This window comes from Sorghum bicolor, chromosome 7 (genome assembly GCF_000003195.3).
Source record: "Sorghum bicolor cultivar BTx623 chromosome 7, Sorghum_bicolor_NCBIv3, whole genome shotgun sequence".
Lineage (NCBI taxonomy): Eukaryota > Viridiplantae > Streptophyta > Magnoliopsida > Poales > Poaceae > Sorghum > Sorghum bicolor.
Genome location: NC_012876.2, coordinates 8,881,756 through 8,906,659, shown reverse-complemented (window position 1 = coordinate 8,906,659; position 24,904 = coordinate 8,881,756). Strand labels below are relative to the sequence as shown.

The window sequence follows — 24,904 nt, the reverse complement described above, 5'->3', positions numbered from 1 at the left end:
TTTTGCGATTGCTTGGCTGGCATAGTTATTGGACATGGCTCACGCGGTGCAAATTAAAGGAGCACACCAACCTGTCTCCTGGGAGATACGGATCTTACAATTGTTTGGTTGGCGCAACTATCGAATCTAGCTCACGCGGTGCAAAAGGGACGCGCCAACCAGCCTCCTGAGATACGAATTTTAGGAGCGCGCCAACCTGCCTCCTGGCATACGCATCCTCCTATTGTTTGGTTGGCGTAGCTATCAGAACTAGCTCACGCGGTGCAAATGGGGTGCGCTAGCTAGCCTCCCGAGATATGAATTGTTCGATTGCTTGACTGGCATAGTCATTGGACCTGGCTCACACAATGCAAATTAAAGGAGCACGCCAGCCAGCCTTCTGGGATACGGATTCTATGATTATTTTGGTTGGCACACACTGTAAAAAGAGTACCCCAACCTATCTTCCGAGACACGGATTTAACTATTGTTTGGTTGGCGCAGCTATCAAATCTGGCTCACACGGTGCAAAAGGAGCGCGTCGGCCTGTATACAAATTCTTTGTTTGTTTTGCATGGACCAAGCTCATGCATGCATCCAGGCGCATCTGCCTGCACTAAGCAGAGAGGAGCGGTGCGAATAGGAGCAAACCAAATGATTTCTTTCTTAGGCCTTGCTCCATGGATACAACAACTAGACACACAAGGCAATTACTTGGTCACCGTGGGCCTTTGTAAGGAAACCAAACGCACCCTAAGAAACGGTTATTACGTTCACACAATTCTTATACAGCGCACGTGCGTCGATGCACCAACGCTCTCGAAGAAACGATGGATTCCAGTTTTTTTTTTTTTTTGTGATAATGATGGATTCCAGTTGGGGGTGGCAACTTTCTTCTATCAGCCCCTCCTCTAGAGCAGACACGGTAGCTCACGCGCACGATGAGCATGACGCGCCGACGCTCACGAAACGGGCCCCCGGAAACCCGACGGCAGGAGCCGCCGAAACGCGCAGGGGGCGGCGCCATGGGCCCCACACTCCACCTCACCCTGTCACCGTCCCGCCGCCCGCCTCCCATGGGTACATATATACTCCCAAGGCAACAAGCCTGCGAGAGCGGCGGTCGAGTTCCATGGCGCCCAAGAGATGGACGTCGCCGTCCGGAAGCAGCAGCAGCAGCGGAAGCGGCTTGTTCGCGCCGCCGAGGCTGCGCGGCGTGCGGAAGCGGCCGTGGGGCCGGTACGCGGCGGAGATCCGTGACCCCGTGACGAAGGCGCGCGTGTGGCTGGGCACCTTCGACACGCCCGAGCAGGCGGCGCGGGCGTACGACGCCGCCGCGCGCAGGCTCCGCGGGCCCGGCGCCACCACCAACTACCCCGCCGCCGCCGCCACGGAGCCGGAGCCGCCGGTGGCTCCGGCGCCGAGCGGCAGCGGCAGCGCGAGCGGGAGGAGCGCCGTGGCGTACGAGTCCCCCTCCTCCTCCTCCTCGTCGTCGTCCTCGTGCGCCCTGCCGCTGCCGCTGGAGTCGTTGCCGCCGCCGGCGGCGGTCGTGGCGCCGCCCCCGTCGCTGGAACTCAGCCTCGCGCTGCCAGCTTCGGCGGCGGTGGCCGCAAATACGTACTACCAGCTGTTCTCGGACCCGACGCCGGCGCTGCTGCAGTTCCTGCCGCCGAAGAGCGAGGAGGAGCTGGAGCAGAGCTTCTCCGGGTCGTCGTCGCTGTCGTCGTCGTCGTCCGTGGTGTTCGACGCGGCGCCGGCGTCCGTGGGACTGGCGCTGGACCTCAACCTGGCGCTGGTGCCGGCGGCCGAGACGATGGTCGTGTGATTGCCGCTGTCGGCCAGGAGACTAGCTAATCGAATGCTTAGTCAATTATTATAGTCGGTTTTAATTAGTAGCTAATCGATCGAGGCAGTCGTTTGAGGTAGGATACATATTTGTGTTTCTGCAGGCGCGTAGTACGTAGCCCCTGGTTTCTTTGTTTCTAGTGACAGATTTGCATCTTTTGGATGGTGCAAGTGATGCAACAATGCAACAAAACGGAAAAAAGAAAAAAAAAACGAGGATTATTATGCTCTAGTGGCTCTCGTTTTGTTTCCTCCATTCGCTTTTGAACTCTCAGCAGTCACTGGAATGGAACCTCTCGAGTCTGAACTGATGAAACCGTAACGTGCCACACAGTAGGAGTATATGGCATCGGCGCCGGCACCGGAACGTGTCACGGTCGACGACCGCCGACGTCAGGGCACTCTGTTGCAAGTCTGTCTCGGACAGGAAGGTATAAAGCAAGGAGGCCACGGGAGAAAGGTAGGGATTCGGTAACCGACAGATTAGACATAGCGTAGTATATGTTCTAGCGATTCGTCGCTCCTGTATCATAAACATTGTCGGTTCATCAATAAAACTCATTCGATTCGTCCCTAATCCTTTCCACCCTTACTGATCGTCACAACTGGTATCCAGAGCCTCTGGTGGGAGGAATTTTTTTTTCCCCACTGGTGTGTTCGTCGATCTGGCGCCGAAGCGGAAGCCAACGAAGTTCCAGTTGGAGATGACGACTTCGATCGATGACTTGAAGAAGACGATGGAGACCATGGCGACGCAGCTCGCCGGGATTCAGGACATGGCGAGCCAGTTTGCTGGTTTCCAGAAGATGATGACCACGACTCTCGACAAGCTCAATGACTTGGAGGCATGGAAGACAGTCGCCGAGACGTCGATGGGCGCGATGATGCAGAAGTCTACCGAGGCCGCGGCGAGGCTGCAGCAACTGGAGACGCGTCCTCCGCCGCCGCCCCCGCCACCGCCGCCACCGTCGGTATTTCCGCCACCGCCTCTATACTTACCGCATCGACAAGAGGCGCCGCTGCATCAACCGCACTCGGGTGATCCACATCACGCGGGCGCATCCATCCACCTGGGTGTGTCCGCTCAACCGGGCGTGGTGATTCAAATGAGCGCTCCGCATCCTCACGAGATGGCCCAGGCAGGGTTCGACCTGAACGCCCTGCCTGCGCTGTCGGCGTCGAGCGCTCAATTGCCCCACGGGCACGGCGCGCACGGCGAGGGAATCCCCGGATTGCCCTCGTCGTACATCCATCCGGGTATGGTCCCTCCCAGAACAACTCTTCAATTACAGCCTCCTGATTCAGATTTCCCGAATTTGCCACATTCTTCTCATGGTCCTAAAATGGAGTTTCCCAAATTTGATGGGACCAATCCTCGGTTGTGGCGTGATCAGTGTGTTTTGTTTTTTGAGGTGTATGGGACTCCACCTGCCATGAAGACTCGGTTTGCCATCTTGAACTTCAAAGGGGCGGCTGCATCTTGGCTGCAGATGGTGGAGAGGCGAGGGCGTATCACAGATTGGGCACAACTCTGTGAATTGGTGTTTCTGAAATACGACAAGGACCAGTACCAGCAACAGTTGCGGCAGTTGGAGTTGTTGAAACAGACCACATCAGTTGCAGAGTACCATTCTGAGTTTGAGAAGCTTGCTCATGGAATTCTGTTGTACAACCCAGCTTATGATGATACATACTTTGTCACACGATTTTTGGCTGGGCTCAGAGAAGAGATCAGAGCACCGATTGCTTTGCATAGGCCACGTGATGTGGATACAGCCAGTGCTTTGGCTCTGTTGCAAGAGGAAGAGCTAAATTCTATAAAGCAAAGGTCTATGAGCCGTGCATTGACAAAAGGAGTCGACAGGATTCTGGCTGACAAGGCTGGGGGGTCTGGCAGTGATAAAAGGGTGCAGAAATCTGATTCAGAGGATAAGTTGGCAACACTGAAGCAATATCGCAGGAAGAATGGGTTGTGCTTCAAGTGTGGAGGGAAATGGAGTACTGCTCATTCTTGTCCAGAACAGATTCCACTTCATGTTCTGGAAGAGTTGTGGGATGCTTTGGAGCTGTCTGAGTGGGATGATGCAGTGGAGGACCAGTTTGATGTTGCTTTCACTGAGGATACAGTTTGTGCATTGCAATCTCCTGAAACTCCCCAGAATAGTAGGAAACAAACTCTGAAGTTGTTGGCAAAGATTGGTAAACATCAGCTTCTGATTTTGGTGGATTCTGGCAGTGTGGGTACTTTTGTCAGTCAGGCATTAGTTCAGTCGCTGGGACTGGAAACTGAAGAATGTCCAGCTGCAACCTTCAAAGATGCCGATGGAGGTAGGCTACCTTGTTCCACTAGAGTGCCCAAGTTACAGTGGTGTGTACAAGGCTACAAATTCACATCAGAAGCAAGGGTGTTGAATCTCCAGTGCTATGATATGATTCTTGGTGAAGATTGGTTGGAAGCGGTCAGTCCGGTATGGGTGGACTACAAGACTAAAGAGATGAGAATTACCTTCAATTGCAAGAGAGTGGCCTTGAAAGGTATAATTGACCAAGTGGACCGGTGTCCTGAGATTGGTGCAAAAAAATTGAACAATCTTGTTCAAAAAGGTGGAGTGGTGTGTTGCTTACAAATGTGTGAGAAGCAAGAACATATGTTGTTAACTGATTTCTGCACCAACATCTCTTCAATTCAGGCAACTGAGACTGTCAGCTTACCAAACCAGGTTCAGGAGTTACTGCAATTGTATGACCAGTTATTCAGGGAACCCACACATTTGCCTCCCTCAAGACAAGCTTATCACAAAATTAAGCTGTTGCCTGGAGCACAACCGGTTAGAATTCGGCCATATCATTACTCCCCTATTCAGAAAAATGAGATTGACAGACAGGTGCAGCAGATGTTGCAAACTGGGGTAGTGAGGCCAAGCACTAGTGATTTTGCTTCCCTAGTGTTACTGGTCAGGAAAAAAGATGGGTCCTGGAGATTCTGTGTAGACTATCAGCATTTAAATGCAATTACTACAAAGCATAAGCATCCTATGCCAGTTGTGGATGAGTTGTTGGATGAGATCAGTGGAACACAGTATTTCACCAAACTTGACTTCAGTGCAGGGTATCATCAAATCAGGATGGCTGTAGGGGATGAGTACAAAACTGCATTTAGAACTCATCAAGGGTTATATGAGTTTCTGGTGATGCCATTTGGATTGACAAATGCACCAGCCACATTTCAAAGTTTGATGAATACTCTGTTTGCTCCATTGTTGAGAAAAGGGGTGTTGATCTTTATGGATGATATATTGATTTATAGTAAAACATTGCAGGAACATGTGAAACTCTTAGCTGAGGTGTTGGACATACTGAAACATCACCAGTTTTTGCTCAAGCGTTCCAAGTGTGTTTTTGCCCAACCATCTGTAGAGTATCTGGGTCATGTAGTTTCGGTTGAAGGAGTTGCTACTGATCCCTCAAAGATTCAGGCAGTGGTCAATTGGCCAACCCCAACAAATGTGAAACAACCCAGAGGATTCTTGGGACTCACTGGATATTACAGGAAGTTTATCCAGCACTATGGTATGATAACTAGACCTTTGACTGAGTTGCTTAAAAAGGGTTGTGTGTTTCAATGGCACTCTCAAGCACAAGATGCCTTTCAGTTGCTCAAACAAACTATGGTCCAAGCTCCTGTTCTGGTTGTTCCCAATTTCGAAAAACCCTTTGTGTTGGAAACAGATGCAAGTGATTGTGGCATTGGAGCAGTTTTAATGCAAGATGGCCATCCCATAGCATATTTGAGTAAGCATTTGAGTCCTAGGAATCAAACTTTGTCAGTATATGAAAAGGAGTGTCTGGCTACATTGTTGGCTGTTGATAAGTGGAGACCATATCTGCAACACAGTAAGTTCACAATCAGAACTGATCATAAGAGTCTATTGCACCTGACTGAGCAAAGGGTTACATCCAAGATTCAGCACAAAGCCTTAGTGAAACTCTTGGATCTTGATTATCACATCCAATACAAGAAGGGCATTAATAATGCAGCTGCAGATGCTTTGTCAAGGTATGAGGGCCAAAATGAGATTGTTTCAGTTTCTGAATGTCTGCCTACTTGGGTTCAAAACGTGAGACAGGGATATGAGGATTTCCCTGAGGATAAGTTGTTGTTGCAAGAGTTGGCAGTGGCTGGACAAAATGATCGAGGATATGTACTTTCAGATGGCCTCATTAGATTTCAGGGCAGAATCTGGGTGGGTCACAATACTTTGGCTCAGCAACATGTGTTGCAAGCCCTCCATGCAAGTGGTATTGGTGGTCATTCAGGCATTACTGCTACTTATAACAGAATTAAAGCAATGTTTGCATGGCCCCATATGAAAAAGTCTGTGCAGCAATTTGTGCAACAATGTGAAATCTGTCAGCAAGCAAAGGTAGAACATACAAAATTGCCTGGGTTGTTGCAACCTTTGCCAGTACCTAATCAGGCTTGGGAAATGATTAGTCTGGATTTTGTGGAAGGGTTACCCACCTCGGACAGGTATAATGCAATTCTGGTTGTTGTCGATAAATTCTCAAAGTATGGTCATTTCATTCCATTACATCATCCATACACTGCTCTTCAAATTGCCAAGTTATTTTTGGACAACATTTATAAGTTGCATGGACTGCCTAAGGCAATTATATCAGACAGAGATCCCATTTTCACCAGTACCCTTTGAAAGGAATTGTTCAGATTAACAGATACACAGCTGTTGATGAGCTCGGCTTACCACCCACAAACTGATGGACAGACTGAGCGTCTCAATCAGTGTCTGGAAGGGTTCTTGCGGTGTACTGTTCATTCTTGTCCAAACAAGTGGAGTAAGTGGTTACTAGTTGCTGAATTCTGGTACAACACTTCTTATCATTCGGCTCTCAGTGCTTCTCCATTTCAGATTCTGTATGGACATAGCCCACGTCATTTGGGAATTTCGGCTATGAATTTGGATACAATACCAGATTTGGATCAATGGCTGAAGAGTAGGGAACTCCTGACCAAAATTGTTCAGCAACAACTCCACAGAGCACAACAGAGAATGAAATCTCAAGCAGACAAGCATAGGTTGGAAAGAGAGTTCCAGCCTGGTGATATGGTTTATATGAAACTTCAGCCTTATGTGCAGTCTTCGGTTGCAGCAAGGACCAACAAGAAACTCTCATTTCGTTTTTATGGACCTTACAAGGTTTTGGAACGAGTTGGACCAGTGGCATACAAACTGCAATTGCCATCAAGTAGTAGAATTCATCCTGTGCTGCATGTTTCGCAGCTCAAGAAGCATGTGCCAAAGGAAGTTTTGGTTTCTTCTGATTTGACTTCGGTCATTTCTGATCCTCTGTTGGTGCAACAGCCTGAGCAGATTCTGAATACCAGGATCATCAAACGGGGTGCACAACAGGTAAAGCAAGTGTTGGTGAAATGGAGTTCCATGCCAACAGAAATGGCAACTTGGGAAGACGAAGCTGATGTGCCGCGGGAACAAGTTCAGAAATAACAGACTGAGGACAGTCTGTATCTCAAGACCGGGGGAGTGTCACGGTCTGTCAGGTGGGGCCACCCTCGACGACCGCCGACGTTAGGGCACTCTGTTGCAAGTCTGTCTCGGACAGGGAGGTATAAAGCAAGGAGGCAACGGGAGAAAGGTAGGGAATCGGTAACCGACAGATTAGACATAGTGTAGCATATGTTCTAGCGATTCGTCGCTCCTGTATCGTAAACATTGTCGGTTCATCAATAAAACTCATCCGATTCGTCCCTAATCCTTTCCACCCTTACTGATCGTCACAGAACGCGTCGCCGGGCAAGTACCTCGAGGTTTCTTTCGCTGCAGGCGCGCCCCCATGTCGGCAGCGGCAGGGGCAGCTATAGGGAGGAATAGATAAAATATATTATTATGGTGGGGTGGTGGCGGCGGCGAGGAGCACGGCAGACGGCACCGCCCAGAGCTGGCAACGCGCGGCGCGGCGCGGCGTGGCGAAATGGCGGTTGCAAGCTCCCGTCCTCTCCCAGCTGGAGCTGGGGATGCACGCGCGGCGCGGGTCGCTTTCGGGCAACTCCAGCGAACAACTGTCCCCGAGCCAGAGGCCCAGAGCAGAGTTGGTGGCAGGCAGCGGCAGCTCCACCGGTCCACGGGCCCCCGCGCGTGCGCCCGTGCGACGCGCCTGCGGGTGACACGGCAACCGTCCAACGTCATGCCTAGCTCGTTCCAAAATTCTATATAATTACTAATATTATAATTTGTAATAAGTATTACCTATAAAACCTCATTTTCGTGTTTATCCTCTTGTATTATATATGAAATGATTTGTTTTTTGTACTGGTCATATTTTGTAGTGCGGGCTTTATCCTTTTAGTGCGGAGCGTGGGCAAACATATAATACTAACTGGTATGACAAATAGGCTCTGAATTCCTAAGATTTGGTGCCCATCTTGATGATTTGCTCAGTGCTGGTGTTGGGCAGATCTTTCGACGCTCGAGGAGGAGCCCGTTACTGGGGTTTTCATTGCAGATCGTGGGCTGCGGCCCGCGGGGAAGAGGCCGATGAAAATGATTGAGGCTGATGACAGAGACGTTTTGTATTGTATAGTTCATAGTAGTAGAGAGTCATGTACTTCTGAATCTTCAAGTTTCAAGTTACATCATTCTGAATGTAGATTGTCGACGGCAATGATTTAGTAGATTAATAATGTTTGATTTTCCATTAAAACTAGTGGCTAATCATTATCTTATGTATAACTAATAGGACTTATCTCAAATATCTTTGGTTGCAATACACAAACTATACACTAATTGAGGTGGTGTCTATTGTCTGTATTGTGAAAGTTATATTTTCTTACACTTGAACGGCTACATGCCCATCTAAATCCCTAAAGATAATGGGATTTTTCAGTATCTGTTTGCTCGTAACAACGCAGATTCTATTCAAGTAAAATTGTCAAAAGATACCAGCGTCCACATCCATCCATGCTCATGTGATGCTAGGGAAACCCAGTTAGAATCTCGGCGCCGTCGCTGGTGACTAGCACGGTGTGCTCGAACTGCGCGCTGAGGCTGCCGTCCACCGCCACAGCCGTCCAGCCGTCGTCCCACACCACGCACTGCGTGCTCCCCATCGACAGCGTTGGCTCTGCATTTGCATGGACCATGGAGTCGGTGGCCATTCGGCGATCAGTGACCAATTCCCTGAACGATGATAAAAAGATCATGGGCGAGGGATGCTTACCGATGGTGAATGTCTGGCCTGCAACCATGAACCCTGGCTCGTAATCGTCTGTCACAGCACAGGGATGTGTCTTCAGCCCGTGTTTGACTGATCGAATTAACCAGTCATCAGAAAACAGTATGTGTTTAATTACTCACAGGTATGCCATATGATGGGTTCGCAATGGAATATCCTCCCGACGCCGTGCCCAACAAAAGGGTCGATGCCATAGCCATATTTCTCTGCGTGCTCACTGGAACAACCAAAGCAGAGTCTCAATCGCTGACAAGACCAAGTTCAACACAATGGAAAATTGAACAGTAAAATGAGGTACACTGTGGCCTGATAATATGCAATCAAAGTTCTATTCAGATGGTACGCAGCAGCAGCATCACCAGAAAGTGTCATACTTAATATTAAGAAATAAGCTTTATAATTTTTTTTTGCTTGTCTGGATATCAAAGAAGCATCAGAAGGTTCATGCTCACATATGTTCGATAAGAGAGATCAAAATTTTGTGTATCGTAGTTGTCAGTTGGCAGTTGGCGTTTCTGTTTTTTCAGTTTCGGTTTTGTTCATGTTTTCTGTTTTGCAGTAGTCTTCGGAGTAGAGTGGCCGGCCAATGTGTTTTAGTGGTGTTGAGCTTAGGCTCACTTTTGTAATGTTGTAACCCCTTTTATTTTTTCTTTTCCTTGTCTAATAAAAATCCGGCAAAAGCTTTTTGCCGCCTTTTGAAAAAGAGAGATCAAGACCTTATTCTCTTGCCAATTTCCTTGAAACTAGCACCATGCTTGCAGGCCGATATGCCGCGCATCATGCACTCTTCAGTGACCTATTACAGACAACCAAAAAAGATCGGTGCTTCAGATATATAGAGGTTCACACAATATGTTAAGGAAATAGTCAGATAGTAGATGAGAGAACAGCAGAAAATGCAGAATCACACCTTCACAAGTTGCTTAGTAGCATCATCGACTTCTCCACACAGGTATGTTCTTGAGGTGTCCCCGTGGTAGCCCTGGAGCAACAGTCCATGTCACTTTATGATTGATCGCTTTAGAACAGAGCAACGATAAGAGGAAGGCAAATATGTGCCGGTTACAGATGAAAAGATAGCACATACATTCAAATAGACAGTAACATCAATGTTGATAATGTCTCCATCCTGCAAGGTCATTGGGATTTGGGGAAGAAGCATTACTGTTCAGCTCAAAATTAAGCAAGTTCAGCAATTACATATACCTGTTTCATTTCAGGTAGCACACATGATGATTAAGAAAAGCATTTTTGTTTAAGAGATGGTACTACTAGTTTGTACATTGGGTGCAGTGCTTCAACCTGTAGCTCGCGCGAGTCGGGGATTCCATGGCAGGTGCACTCATTCACCGACGTGCACACGCTCTTGGGGAACCCGCCGTATCCAAGTGGGGAGGGGTAAGCGCCGGCGTCGACGATCATCCGGTGCACAGCTCTATCGATCTCATCCGTCGTCACAGAGGGCTGCGCGGCGCTAAAAACAAGAACACACATCACACACAATGTGCACACGCACGGGTCACTGAATTTTTTTTTCTCGACAGGAGGCGAATCAGAGTTCAGACAGATCTGCAGGAGGCTCACAACTCACCTTGACCATGGCTCCGGCATGGTGCAGGACTCGAGCGGCGAGCTCGCAGGCGTCCAGCATCCGCATGATGCTCTCGCCGTCGTGCACCTGCCGGTCCGGGCACACGTCCGGGACGGCGCCCGCGCCGACGTAGGGAGGCCGGGGTATGTGGTCCGGCACCGGGAGGCGCGCGCTGACGGCCCCGCGCCGCAGCGGCTCCCTCCTCCTCCTCTTGGATCCTCCTCCTCCAGAGCCCTGCACCCCCCCTGCGGCACTTCAGTTCGATGGTGTCAGGCTGCACTGCACTGCACTGCAGGTGGATGTGTATGCGATTGTCGGGAAATTCGAGGTGCCGGATTTGAGTTTGGGCAGAAATCGAGCACCTGCGGCAGATGAGGATCCTCGTGCTCGTGGATCTCGCACGTCTCAGCGGCGTCCTGGATGCTACGCGGAGAGGCGCCTCAAGGGCGGCGTCACCTGCATATGCAAGAAGCAGCAAGAGGTCCAAGGAATTGGGATTGGGATTGGGATTAGCTAGGGCCGCCGAATTAATGAGAAAGGAGAAGCACGCACTTGGACTGCGGCAGCGCAATGAGGTGAACGGCGACGAGAGGTGCTGGTTGAGATCGGCCGCCGGGACCCTCGCCGCCATCGATGCTGTTGGGTATCAGGCGGCGGCGCTCTGGCCGCTGTTGGCGGGAACTGGGTGAGGATAAGACGAGCGCAGTTGGAGGGATGGTAGAGTCTCAAGGGTCAATCAAGACAGAAAGATTTTTTCTTGTAAAAAAAAAGACAGAATGATTTTTTGTTCCCCGAATTGCAGGAACAGAATCGTAAAAAAAAAGAATTGCAGGGACAGAAACGTTTTTTCCCACCGAAGAAATGCAGGGACAGAAACTTTCATGATCGCCCTGTTAAAAGAAAATAAAATAGAGCGGATTTCAGGATCTATTTAGATAGTTGAGGCTAAAAATTAACCTAAAATTAGCTGTAGTTTAACAAATAGATTTGGCTAAAAAAATTAGTTCACCTATTGACCCTCTTATTTAAATGCACTGGAACTAATTTTTAGCTAACTAGTAGAAATTAACCTTAGCAGACCAAGGGGGGCATACACATGTATGATCACCATGCAAGCTTATCTCATTTGGCCCTCCTCTTTTTTCCATGGAAAAGCATGAATTGTTTAAAAATATTTTAGTAAAATGTTTCAAAGTATAGGAAGCATAAATTGTGATGAAACTTTTGAAACAAATCTACTCATATGACTTCAAATATGCAAAAGCGCTCCATAAAAGTTACTTGCGATAGATATTCTGTACTATAACCTAGTAGATGCAACTTAAAACAAAACTGTCTTTTATTAGAGGGAGAAATAAGGGCTTCTTAGAAAGAATCATACTATATTTTATATCTGAGCTTGGATCGTGGCCACTTCACTCACAGTTTGGAACTCGGAGCGCGAGGTTTGGTTATATAGTGCTAGCTCGATAGCGCGCGCTCCGCTGCACGGGCGACGGAAAGGAGCACAAACAGCATCGGGAGAATAGTGACTTTGTTTAGTTCACCGAAAAATAAAAAACAAAAACTAATTACATTGTTTGTCTAAATCGTATGATGAATCTTTTAAATCTAGTTAGTCCATAATTGAATAATATTTACCACAAACAAACGAAAGTGCTACATTAGCAAAAAAAAAAAACTTTTCATTTCGGCATCTGAACAAGGCCTAAAAAGGGAGGTGAATAGTAAAAAAACCGATAAATAGTGTTACAAACAACATAGAAAACAATGTATTTTTTTATATAAGATAGAAAACAGAGCATTAGGGCACTCCCAATGCTAGAAACTACATGTAGTTTCTATACGTATTAATTTTTATAGATACTATATATAAAAACTATGGTCCCAACGGATAGTTTCTATAGAATATTTTTTTACCCAATTACATTTATTTTCTCTCCATTCTTAGGTAATCATATCACTTCATGTCTTGAATTTTGTGTAGACATAGTTTCTAACAGTTTCTATGATTTTTGCTCTTTCTCTTTAATAACTCTCTTGCCACATCAACAAAATACTTAGGTGGCACTATAATTAATGTCTATAGAAATCACGATAGTTTCTGCATTGAGAGTGCTCTTAGCAGTACGTGAATAATACCGAACGATGCTTGACCATTGGGGATAGAATTATGGCAAGATTACAACGTTTTTTTAATCTGGCGGACGCTGAGGCTATTGCATAGATTAAATTACTAGAGCGGCGGACGGAGGATGTCCTAGCGTGGTTCCATGAAAAATCAGGAATCTTCACTGTTCGCAGCGCCTATCGCTTAGGCCTAAGTCTGTAGGAAAGCCCACGGGCAACGGCGACGAGCTCGACACCTGATGGTGAGCGTAAGCTATATATGGAGCAGGGTGTGGAACACTGTCGTCCCACCAAAAAGTCCGCATCTTCGCTTGAAATTTAGCAAGAGACATACTACCGACACAGAAAACAAATTTTATTAGGAAGCTTGAGATGGATTTGCAATGCCCGTTATGCAAATACGCTGTGGTGGACAGCTACCATGCCACAGTGGAGTACCCACAAGCAAGAAATCCTCGATGCGCCATGCGGGAGCATTGGCCAATTCCTGATGAGATGTTGTTGAGGAAGACAAGACTTGATTGGTTGTTACTGATGCTGGATAAATATACTCGGGAGCAAGGAGACCTAATCATTCTCATACTATAGAGAGCCTGGTCGCTACATAATAATGCCACACACAACTCAGGGTCTACCTCCATCTCTGAATTAGTCTTCTTCTTGCTTAATTATAGAGATACACTGTTGCAGGTTAGTCAACATGAGTCTCTTGATGGAAAAGGCAACGCGAAGTGTTGGGTTGCTAAGTCCCGGCTCAACAGTACACCGGCCATAAACCAAAGTTGGGAAGTTCCTCCAGCTTGTTGGATTAAAGTTAACGTTGATGCCTCCTTTGTGAATGCTACTGGTGAAGCCAGTGTTGGAGTTGTGATCATGAATCACAAGGGCGAGGTCCTCCTAATGGCATGGCATGTCCTGCTTCGATGTGCCTCGTTAGATGAAGCCGAAGGATAGGCGTGCGTGGATGGTCTACGGCTAGCTTCACAGTGGTGTCCGGGACCAACTATTTTGGAGTCTCATTCAGCCAAATTGGTCGCTACTTTAGAAGACGGCAGAGAGGACAGGTCAGTGCTCCGCTGGACCATCCTTGAAGCTAAAGAATATTTGCAGCTGCTGCCCGAATAGAAGATTAAAAAGATCAAGAGGGATTGTAATAGTGTTGCTCATGAACTTGCTCATTTACCTAGACGGAATGTCCATAGTGCGACTTGGTTGAGGCAAGCGTCTACTTGTGTTGTTGACTTCTTGAATTATGATTCTAATCGTTGTGCTAGCTAAATAAAGATCCCTCTTTTCCCTGAAAAAAAGAGCATTGATTTATTCGTGGTTGAACAAGTATATGAACAATGTTGTAAACAGTGTCGAACAATGTCGGCCTGGGATAGCATTTTTATTCACGGTTGAGGAAAAAAAATATGTATATGCATGACTTGTTCGATTTCTTCTACTTTGGCCATCTGGCCATCAATTCTAAAATACATATAGATGAACAAAATTTTATCGAAACCATTATATTTATACCCAAGTTTGGGCTTTTTTCAGCTCAATTTGGCCTACAAAATATTTAGGTCTAATGCGATGTCATGAAATAGTCTTTCTCAAGAATGTTGGTTCTACGCCATCATTAGAGCCTACCACATCTTGTCCTACCAAGCATGTGAATTTCTACTAAAGATATGGTGAACAAATTGTCATCAACACCTTAGGAATGGCCTCGTAATCATGAGTGGCAATGTTTACCAGTGAATCACATACAAAAGAGGCAGATCCAGCGCGGGGCAGGAGCACCTCACCCCCAAAGCACCTCCAACCTTTTTTTTAATATATATGGTTGAAGAAGAGGAGGACAATAGAGAAGTTTCAGTTTGTTCGCTTGAGATTATCTGTTAAATCTATCAAACATCCAATAATATTTTTTTCTTATAATAAATCAGCTAACAATATTTTTAGTCATGACTTATCAGTCAAGCAAACGGAAAGACACAAAAAAGAGAAAAGAAATAGACCCACAAATTGAACAAAGAGAAGTAGCAAGTCCCATTTAATTGTGCGGCCTAAATCCACCAATGCACATATATACCGTATAGTTTCTTTTTTTTATTAAAAAGGAAACTTTGTATAGATTCAATTTATAAGTGCTAGATTTTTCACATTTTCATGGCTATAAGATGGATTATATAAGCTAAAAATGTTTATCAATAAGCTAGAGATTGGACAATATAAGTCGCTTCAAAACCTAGATTGTTTATTAACCAAGTTGTCTTATATGTGGCTATACCCGCGCATATGAACTACTCCCTCCGTCCCTTTTTAATTGTCGCTTGTGCTTCCCGAAAAACAACTATCGACATTTATATATTAAAAAATATTAATATTTATAATACATAATTAGTATCATTAGAAAGGTTTTTGAATCTAGTTTTTTAACAAATTTATTTGAAGATACAAATGTTGCACGTATTTTCTACAAATCGAGTCAAACTTGTGGCACTCCCACCAACGGCGACAATTAAAAAGGGACAGAAGAAGTATGTGTTTTGCTGGCCTGCTTGGGGGGAAATGAGTTGACTGATTGGCGTATATCGTACTCTTTTTGTCCAAATGTTACAATAATTTGAAAACTAGATACCTCATGTTTATGTACTTTCACATCTCTTCTAGCGTGTGAAAATAATATTAAAACATTACTATCTTTCTTTTCCTACGATAATGATAGCAAAGATCTTTTGATCTAATCAAGTTTTTTAGGCTTCACCAAATCAAGGTTCAGATAAAGTATTATCGAAGAAACTCTAATTACTTTTAGAATATTTTCCCCTTATGTTCGGATCAGGACTATTGCTTTCTCTTGCAAATTATGGCACACATTCTACGACTAATGAACTTTATTATGTACAAGAAGTAAACAAATAAAAAGATTCTTCACATCGCTTTCTTCAAATATGCTATCACTCAACATACGGAGAGCGTTTATATAGCCAACTAAGCAACTATTTTCATTCGAGAGGACAACACATTGATCAAGTTTAGTCTATAGCCAAGTATTAGCATTTACCATAACTTGTTGCTGAACTTATATTATTGAAGCATAATAATGAGGAGCCTGTTCCCTTAGCAGAAAAGATATTACAATCACTGATTTACTATGAGAGAAAAACACTGGATGACAGATTCGGCAGATAAGCTTAAGTAAATAGGCTCTCATTTCCTTAGTTAATTAAAGTTGGAAGTATTTGTGACACAAGTGGAAAGCTACAATTGTGATATAGAGGATTTAAGAGCCATCTAAAATAAACTTGTGTTACTCCGGAGTATGTATGTATGCATGCTTGGCCATCAACAAACACGTAATGTGAAATTGACAGGTGGGCCCCCACGGATCTAAATCCGCCCGTGCTCCCCACTTCGGGACTTCCTCAAAAACCTCAACAGTACCCCCTCGTCTGCAGAGCACAAAATTTGAATCTCGGAGCCCTTCTTCTTCTACTACCTCCTGCGTGCACCTGGTCCATACACCATACCCATCAACCGCATCCACTACACTAGTGGGCTGGAACGCAACCAGTCCATGGACCGGGTCTATGCAAATAGGAGAACGAAGCCTCTCTCCGAGCGCCCCGCATCCCCTTTTCTCTGCTGCGCCGCCTCGGCTGCTCTGCTCCTCCATTCCGTTCGCCTTCGGATTTCGGAAACTACCCACACCACAAAGAAACCGAAGCGGGGAACAGAGGCGAGAGAGGGGAGGGAGATGGCGGAGGCGACGGCGTACGAGGAGCAGCGGCGGAGGCAGGTGGAGGCGAACAAGCGGAAGTTGGAGGAGCTGCAGCTCCACCACCTCTCCGCCGCCGTCAGAGAGGCCGCCGCCGCCGCCAAGCCCTCGCCGGTGTGTCCCGGTGTCCCATGATGGCCGCGTTCTTTCTTGCGTCGTTCCATGTCTTGTTTTCTTACTTTATATATCCCAATCGGAATTCCTGCAGGTCAAGAAGCGGAAGGCGCGGGTGCCGCTTGACGCCGCCGACGCCGTGATGCAGCCACTACGGCGGTCCGGCAGAGTCGCCAACCTCCCCGATAAGCCCGCGTACCGCGAGGTTGGTGTGAAAGGGTTTCTATTTCTCATCGAAATCACGAAAGATTTCATCTTTTCCCCTTGCTTCCTCCTAGAACAAATCGCGGCTCTGAAAACGAACTGATCCAGGGATTTCGTCTTTGATCTGTGTCTGTGCAGGAGGTTCCTGCTTTCGCGAGGAGGATTAGGAGGTACGCTCTTGCATTCATTCTCGCCAATCAGTCAGGACGCAAGAGTTGTATGTAGACCATTAATTTTGGTTTGGTTTTGTTTGTCTTCGTTGTTGAGTTGCAGGACGTACGGAAGAAAGGATCTGGCCAACCGGGTGTACGCGACCGACGAGGCGAGGAGCTACACCATCTCTAAGGCGGAGGATCTTGAGCAAGAGCTGGACTCCAGGTTCCCCTTGTTCATCAAGCCCATGACCCAGTCCCATGTCACCGGGGGCTTCTGGCTGGTAAAGTAGCGGAAGCTTCAGTTGGGCACGTCCTGCTGTTTTCGATTGTTATTCATCCCCCACGAGGTAAATTCTTGTTTTGTGGACTTGCAAATTGCAGGGCCTGCCGACTGGTTTCTGCCGGAAGCACCTGCCCAAGCGCGACGAGACGATCACCCTGGTGGATGAGGATGATGTCGAGTCCAACACGCTCTACCTCGCAATGAAGAAGGGCCTCAGCGGTGGATGGAGAGGGTTCGCCATCCAGCACAAGCTGGTTGATGGAGATTGCTTGGTCTTCCAGCTGATTGAGAGGACTAAGTTCAAGGTGAGTGACATGTTGTTCCAGTACCATCTATCTTTCTTAAGATCTAATTGTATAGTATTGTAATGCTGACCAAGCAATTTCTGTTGTGGTAATGGAGCAGGTCTACATAATTAGAGCAAGTTCTTACTATGAAAATGAGGATTGATGAAACTAGTAGCTTGTAACGTGGTGATTGGAGCACAGGTAAAATTTGACCTTCATTGTTTGAAATGGTTGAATGAGTGTTTTATGCTTTCTATTGTTTGTCAAATTCTCCCATTTCCACATTGGGTTTGGACTTTTAGCTTTTGATCAACAAACTTCAATGCATATAATCTCACCACCATCAACTGTGAAAATGCTATGCTACTTTAGTGAGATTATCTTGATCTCTCAAAATAAACACATTACAAAACCAATATATTTTTTTCTAGAACAAAAAACAATATATTTTGGGTGGATGGATTCCTTTTGTCCAAGCTATTTGATCAATGCCTAATAGGAATGTAAACAGTGCATGAACTGAGCTCTAGATGGTCTGTTGACTCTTTGAAACTTGTCGATTTATTTACTGTACAATCAGATTCTTCCTACCCATTGCCTCTTTCCTTTCCAGATACATTTCATCGGTATTTGAACTCTGTGATCCACCTTTTACACAATTTCATTTCTGAACTCTGTGCTCCACCTTTTACACAGGTTTATTTCTGTCCTTTCTCTTTTGTAAAAAGTTACTTTTTCCTGTAATTTTAGCAAGATAGCTGGTTTGTTTAGTTTTTATCGGAAGGCATATTGCCTTAGCTGTTGTTGGAAACACTAATAACTTGGCACAATGACTGCCTATTCATAATTTGAGAAGTCCACAATTGAACCAAAAGAGGTGTTTTTTATAACTACACTGTACTTCCATTGTAAGTGACTCTCCTTGTTTGACTTCTGACTACTTTGTATTAGTGAATATTGCACAATTTACAGAATGATGAATGACTGTTATGATGTTAACAGGTTTCCTTTTTTTCCACCTTTACTCAGTTATGGAGGTGGGTGCCTTGGACAAGCTCACATCTGGAAATTGCTGGGTGTGTTGAACCTTTTGGGTGGCAGAAAGTTAGCTGATGTATAATTGTTTACATAACCCAGTATCTACCAATGGCTAATTTGTGTACTTCTTGGGCTTTACCACTTGCACGGTTCAGCAACCTGCACTATGTAAGGGGATGTTGATGGCAATTGGCCTCATTTTGTAAATGATCGATGCTCGTCCTTGTTTCTCTTGGATCCATTCCAGTGTTCAATCTGGCAATTGACCACCATTATTGGCTTTGTGGTGCTAATGTACAGACATATGATCTTGTCAATTGGCTTCTTTGAAACTGAAGCAGAAACTTCAAATAGAAACAATAAAAATAGTGGTATAGACAAATTCAAACAGTTCACAGAAGCTAGATAAGATTGCAAGGTGCACCCTAGAAGCAGCGAAACTAATAGTATTTCTACAAGAGGTTGCCAGACCATGATTAGGAGCATCTAGTTTAAGCAAGCACCTTCATCCCCGTATACTTGATCTGACTTGTTTCAGATAAAAAAAAAGAAAAAAGAAAAAGCGAAGCAGTTGTTGATATTTGACGGTTTGAGCTCTGCTCTGGCAATCAGTCCTGCTTCCATCTAGTTTAATCAAGTATCAGGTTCTGTAAAGGGTGAAGGAACACTTGGGCGAGTTGATATCTTCAAGTATATACCTGAAATATTTAATATCTGTCAATCTGATTTAGGCCTTGTTTAGTTCACCCCAAAAACTTTTCAAGATTTTTCGTCACATCGAATCTTCCGGCACATGCATGTTGTATTAAATATAGACGAAAACAAAAACTAATTGCACAGTTTGTTTGTAAATCGCGAGATGAATCTTTTAAGTCTAGTTACTTCATAATTAGACAATGTTTGTCAAATAAAAACGAAAGTGCTATAGTGTCAAAATCTAAAAACTTTTCGTATCTAAACAAGATCTTAGTTGCTTGTTCTGTTTGAATGATTGATTAGACCGCATTTGTTCTCCACATATACTAGGGACTAGAAGCAAAGCTAATAATACAGCTGACTTGCTAGCTGTAAGATTTTTTATAGCCTTTATTTAGTCTACCTATATAATAGTTAGCTCTTTACTATTAATATATGACTCACTTATCTTTGTTACAATATATTGTGTGTAATTGTGAGGAACAAAGAGAGCAAATGTAAAATGAACTCGGTTGTATATTTCATTGATCATAAGGATATATATACACAAAATCAAAATCAGGGAAGGGAAACTCTCCCCGCGCAGACAACCACGAGCCACCTTCAGGTCGTGGAGGAAACTCGCGGTCTTCACAGGAAGTCTTCACACAATCACACGTACGGAGTCGTTGAGGTCATGGAGATAGGATCGAAGAAAACCCAAAACTTTATGAAATTCTCCATTACATCGAATCTTACGCCACATATATAGAATATTAAATATAGATAAAAAAATAACTAATTGTACAGTTTATCTGTAAATCACGAGACGAAGTTTTTAAGCCTAGTTACTTCATAATTGGACAATGTTTGTCAAATAAAAACGACAGTGTCAAAATCCAAAAAGTTTTTGGATCTAAACAAGGCCTAATTCGAGGAATCGGATGAGATCACTTCAGTTGAGATATTTTGTAACACAACGTTTTTAGTTGGTGTGGCTCAACCAGTCTACTTCTCCTCTCTCTCTTTCACTTTAGCATTTAATCAACTATAGTTTACTATTATACTTACTCTAATGGTGATCTTCACATGGGCCATGTGCTTAATACAATCCTCAAACATCTTCAACTTAATAAAATCTTTGAGGATTAAAAAACAGTTATATGGTGATCTACGCTTGTCTTATAAGCCTTACTGTTTCTATTAGCGAATAATATTTTTAATCATGACTTTTTAAAACAGCGAACAGGCTCAATGTATTAACTACTGTTTATATGACTTGCTGTAGGTTGGTGTTTCAGAATCACAGCTTTGCTTATGCAAGTTCATTTGTTTTAACTCTAAAATAAAATGAACTACCCTTGTGTAGTGATTTAGTTCAATTTAATTATTCGTTCTGGTATCAACCCACCTTCTAAACAAGTCCCTATTGTAAATATAGGGATTTGATAAAAAAAAATCAACTCTAACCCACCTCCTACTTAGGCTTCCATTTTCTATGCCCTCCTAAATTATATTTAGTTTCAGTCCCTCACATCTAAGAACCCCTATCCTACTTGTTTAGGAGGTGTGGGTTGGAATTGGGTCTTAATTTGAGCCTCTACTTTTTTTTATCATAGCATGTAAATAAAAATTTAAGGGCTTAATTTAGAGATTTGGGCTGTAGTTGCTCTTTACTGTAAGAAATATAATGTCCTGTTTTAATGTTGATGATGACTGGATAAGAATAAATCCTGGAATAGATAACTCTCCTCGGTACCGCTTTCATGGAGGGGGGAACGTCGGAGCCTGCGGCGCCGGCAACCTTCCTCCGGGGTGAGGAGGGGGCGTCCCCTGAGTCAGCGCGCGCTAGGTTCGAGCGCATGATCCGGCGCGTGCAGGCGGATGTCTGCGCGGAGCTCGAGGCGGTCGAGGGCAGCGGCACAAGCAACGGCGGCGGCGGAGGCGCGCTATTTCGGGAGGACGCTTGGACACGTCCTGGCGGCGGCGGCGGTATTAGCCGTGTCCTCCAGGGCGGCCGTGTGTTCGAGAAAGCTGCAGTGAATGTCTCTGTGGTCTATGGAGTTATGCCTCCAGAGGCATACCGCGCGGCGAGACCTGAAGCCGCCGCGGCGGCGGCGGCTGGAGGGGACAAGGCGGGGCCAGTGCCCTTCTTTGCGGCTGGTATCAGCTCGGTAAGTAAGATTCCTGCTCGCAGCATTATCTCAAACCGATAGCGGTGTTCAAAGCTTGCGTTTTCCAGCAATTTGCCGTGTCACCCATGTTATCTTTGAAATGTTCAGAAATTCAGTACAGCACCATCCAAGTTAAGAAAATTTCTTATACTTTGGAAAAATTTGGAGAAAACAAATGTGCGATTTGTCTTTTGGAATTCAGTACTAGGTTCTTGTTTTGCTTGTCAGGTCATCCATCCAGTAAACCCGTTTGCTCCAACAATGCATTTCAACTACCGGTATTTCGAAACAGAGGCACCTAAAGGTACTACATGTGATGACAATTGGAATGAACCAAATTGTTACATTTCCTGAACTTAAGCGCAATATCGTATACTATTGTGGATGATGCACCATTCTTTGCAGATGCTCCTGGTGCACCTAGGCAGTGGTGGTTTGGAGGTGGTACTGACCTGACGCCTTCGTATATCATTGAAGAGGATATCAAGCACTTCCATTCTGTATGTCAAGACCTTCTTCTCCACTTGTTTAGAACATAAATATAGATCCAGCTATGTCTATGCTTTAATTTGGCCAAAATCAGCTTGTGCAAAGTTGTGTTGACGTTTGTTAAGTTGCTGTATGTTTGGTGCATAACTCACTTGTGCTTTATTGGATCCTTTCAGGTTCAGAAACAAGTGTGTGATAGCTATGATCCTAGCTTTTACCCTAGATTCAAAAAGTGGTGTGATGACTATTTTTATATCAAGGTTAGTTTGTCCAGCTGTTTATTTGATGCTACTGATTCTTGTGTTTTTTTTTTCACTTTTTTAACACATGGCAGATCTCATGGTTGATTTGATTCAGTCATCTGAAAAAAATGCTATTATGCTTGGTCTTCTTATTGAACATTGGCCAATCGTTGTCATGTATATCTATTCGCCAGAACAAGTCATGGAGATGATTATTTGTCTTTGACTGCAGCATCGTGGTGAGCGACGTGGGGTGGGAGGAATATTTTTTGACGATCTTAATGACTATGATCAAGAAACACTTCTTCGCTTTGCCACAGGTGTCATAACTCATACCATCTCTTGTAGTATTGTTGATTAAAGGGGATCTTGATTTAAATTCATCACTTGAGTGCATGGCAATCATCACTTCTATTGCGTCTGTTGAGTTGCCTTTCTTTCATCTCTGCAGATTGCGCAGACTCAGTTCTTCCTGCATATATACCCATCATAGAACGTCGCAAAGACACTCTGTTTACTGAGGAGCACAAAGCATGGCAACAGCTACGTAGAGGTCGCTATGTGGAATTTAACCTTGTGAGTGCCTTTACATTCAGAGGATTTTATTCTTGGTGTTTTCAACTCTTCTGTGCCTCTTACACTTGCTTTTCATGAAGGTTTATGATCGAGGAACCACATTTGGGCTGAAGACTGGGGGGCGGATTGAGAGTATCCTTGTTTCTCTTCCTCTTACCGCACGGTGGGAGTATGATCATGTAAGCTGAGAAGCTATCTTACTCACCCACAATTGCTAAGATGTCTGGTTCTTGCTGTTCTAAGGCACTAGAACAATGAAACAAAGTAATTTTTTGATCGTTCTGAAACACATGTTCTGGTTTGAATTTGGTTCTTGCTGTTCTAAGGCTGTAGAATATTGATGAAAGAATGGATAGTTTCGAAATACGCAGTTGCAATTTAGTATTTAATTATACTGTATTATGGCGAATCATTTGAATGGAGGAAGTTGTTATATTTTTTTTTTACCATTTCCATTCTGTTGTGCCTTAAATTTGGGCAAGTTTCTAATATGCTATTTGTTTACAGAAACCAGAAGTAGGGAGTGAAGAGTGGAAACTTCTTGACACGTGCATAAATCCAAGGGAATGGATCTGACCTGTTCAGAAGTGCTTGCCCTTTCTTCACCTTAATGTTAATAGACCACTTTGATCTTGTATGTGGATTTTTCTTTTACAGCTAGTGTGATTTTCTTGAGCGACCTTAGCAAATATTTTACATACAACATATATGCCATCCTACTGCTTTTGACATAGATTTATAGAGTTAGGAATCTCAATGAAAAAAATGTGAGGTGAAACGGTACAAATATTTTGTAGAAGACATAATTGAGGTAACTGTTTTTTTTTTCTGTTTAGACCTCACTTTAAATAAAAATACCCTCTACAAATAAATTTTTACTGAGCAAAAGTTTTAGTTTTGACCACAAAATTGACAGGAACGTACTCGAAGTACTTCTCATAGCATATCTAGTGGTTCTCTGCGTGTGATCAGTCCAAATTTGATCTGGAAAATGCTACATATTCTTGCATACACATCACAATTCACAATAGTGCTCTGCCCAAAGAGTCTTATTTGGGGTTTCAGAGGTCAACATGCCTAACCAAATATTGGCCATCGGCCAAATGGGGGGCTACAAAGTAGTGTTTGGTTTGTGACCAAGCCAAAGTTGTGTTACTAGCCATAGCCAAACGCCCAAACTAGAGCTAAAAGATGGTCTTTGACTGCATTATGACATATTGTTTCTGAAAACAGTGAGCATGACATAGAGGACCCACATGTTGTTAAATTTATTCAATGTCAGTCAAAGTATCAGTGGTCGGCTGAGGATTTGGCTTGCTGGACAACTGTGGGAGACCCAATGCATTTGTCACGGTTAATTAAGCCTGGACGAAAAACTCGAAACTCGGTAGCTCGCTCGACTCGCTTGTTAATGGCTCGGCTCGAGCTCGACTCGTTTCTTAACAAGCCAGCTTGTTTTATAATGAGCTAGCTCGTTTTATAACGAGCCAGCTCGAGCTAGCTCGCGAGCAGCTCGTTAGCTCGTATGAGCTAGTAAATTCACAAGCCAAAACTCAAATTAGCTTGGCCCATATGGCCATATGGTCGTGCATCCCATGCTCCATGTGGTGACCTTGGTCCAGCCCAATCTTTGATGAATTTTGTATGGATGATAAATTATGTAATGGTCTTGGACTTGTGGTGCGCAGTGGGCTGCCTTTAAACTTTACAAATTGTGGATCAATGGATGGTTTGATATATTCTTGGCTTGTTTCTTGTCTACCAGTTAAATTGTGGATCGTTTATTTTGTTTCTTGGCTTGTTGCTCAGTTGCATCTTGCTGTAATGTGTTTTTGATGTTTGGTTCACGAGCCAAAACGAGCTGCTCAAGCTACTTAGCGAGCCGAGCCGAGCTGCTGTTCTAGCTCGTTAGTGTAACGAGTCGAGCCGAACTAGAATACTAACGAGCCGAGCTGGCTCGATATCCAGGCCTACGGCTAATCACGGCTAAATGGGTGCCAGTACCAAATTGCACGGGCCGGGCCAAAAATTGGTTGGACAAATTGGCAAATGAGGATCTGTCAGATTATCCATCTATGTAACGA

The 24,904-nt window shown here is 44.7% G+C and overlaps 4 protein-coding genes across 7 annotated transcripts; 3 read left to right on the top strand and 1 right to left on the bottom strand.

Moving 5' to 3' along the window:
* LOC8072153 (ethylene-responsive transcription factor 4) lies at positions 830–2,080 on the top strand. The gene has a single exon (XM_021465850.1). It carries the CDS (start codon positions 842–844, stop codon positions 1,802–1,804), a length of 963 nt encoding a protein of 320 aa, XP_021321525.1. The 5' UTR covers positions 830–841; the 3' UTR covers positions 1,805–2,080.
* LOC8085161 (methionine aminopeptidase 1B, chloroplastic) lies at positions 8,582–11,416 on the bottom strand. Of its 2 annotated transcripts, none has more exons than XM_021464425.1 (10): positions 11,237–11,416; positions 11,047–11,140; positions 10,685–10,918; positions 10,396–10,567; positions 10,181–10,222; positions 10,004–10,075; positions 9,810–9,889; positions 9,216–9,310; positions 9,079–9,126; positions 8,582–8,982 (listed from the first exon to the last, which is right to left on the bottom strand). In XM_021464425.1, the coding sequence occupies exons 1-10, from the start codon at positions 11,313–11,315 to the stop codon at positions 8,834–8,836; spliced, it is 1,065 nt and encodes a 354-aa protein (XP_021320100.1). In that variant the 5' UTR covers positions 11,316–11,416; the 3' UTR covers positions 8,582–8,833. The 2 variants fall into 2 exon arrangements, with proteins under 2 accessions (XP_021320100.1, XP_002444033.2); XM_002443988.2 differs by having other exon boundaries at positions 10,396–10,557; positions 10,685–10,937; positions 11,237–11,415.
* On the top strand, positions 16,426–18,905 carry LOC8085160 (B3 domain-containing protein Os06g0194400). 3 transcript variants are annotated; one of them, XR_002454770.1, is made up of 8 exons: positions 16,426–16,697; positions 16,792–16,902; positions 17,040–17,071; positions 17,175–17,337; positions 17,438–17,644; positions 17,745–17,827; positions 18,240–18,322; positions 18,656–18,905. XR_002454770.1 is itself a non-coding variant. In XM_021464545.1 (7 exons), the coding sequence occupies exons 1-6, from the start codon at positions 16,563–16,565 to the stop codon at positions 17,787–17,789; spliced, it is 693 nt and encodes a 230-aa protein (XP_021320220.1). In that variant the 5' UTR covers positions 16,427–16,562; the 3' UTR covers positions 17,790–17,827; positions 18,629–18,905. The 3 variants fall into 3 exon arrangements, 2 of the variants coding, with proteins under 2 accessions (XP_021320220.1, XP_002445218.1); XM_021464545.1 differs by lacking the exon at positions 18,240–18,322 and having other exon boundaries at positions 16,427–16,697; positions 18,629–18,905; XM_002445173.2 differs by lacking the exon at positions 18,240–18,322 and having other exon boundaries at positions 16,429–16,697.
* Positions 21,067–23,655, top strand: LOC8085159 (oxygen-dependent coproporphyrinogen-III oxidase, chloroplastic). Its single transcript, XM_002445172.2, has 8 exons — positions 21,067–21,513; positions 21,742–21,817; positions 21,919–22,013; positions 22,179–22,262; positions 22,477–22,564; positions 22,696–22,820; positions 22,901–22,999; positions 23,328–23,655. Exons 1-8 carry the CDS (start codon positions 21,106–21,108, stop codon positions 23,394–23,396), a joined length of 1,044 nt encoding a protein of 347 aa, XP_002445217.1. The 5' UTR covers positions 21,067–21,105; the 3' UTR covers positions 23,397–23,655.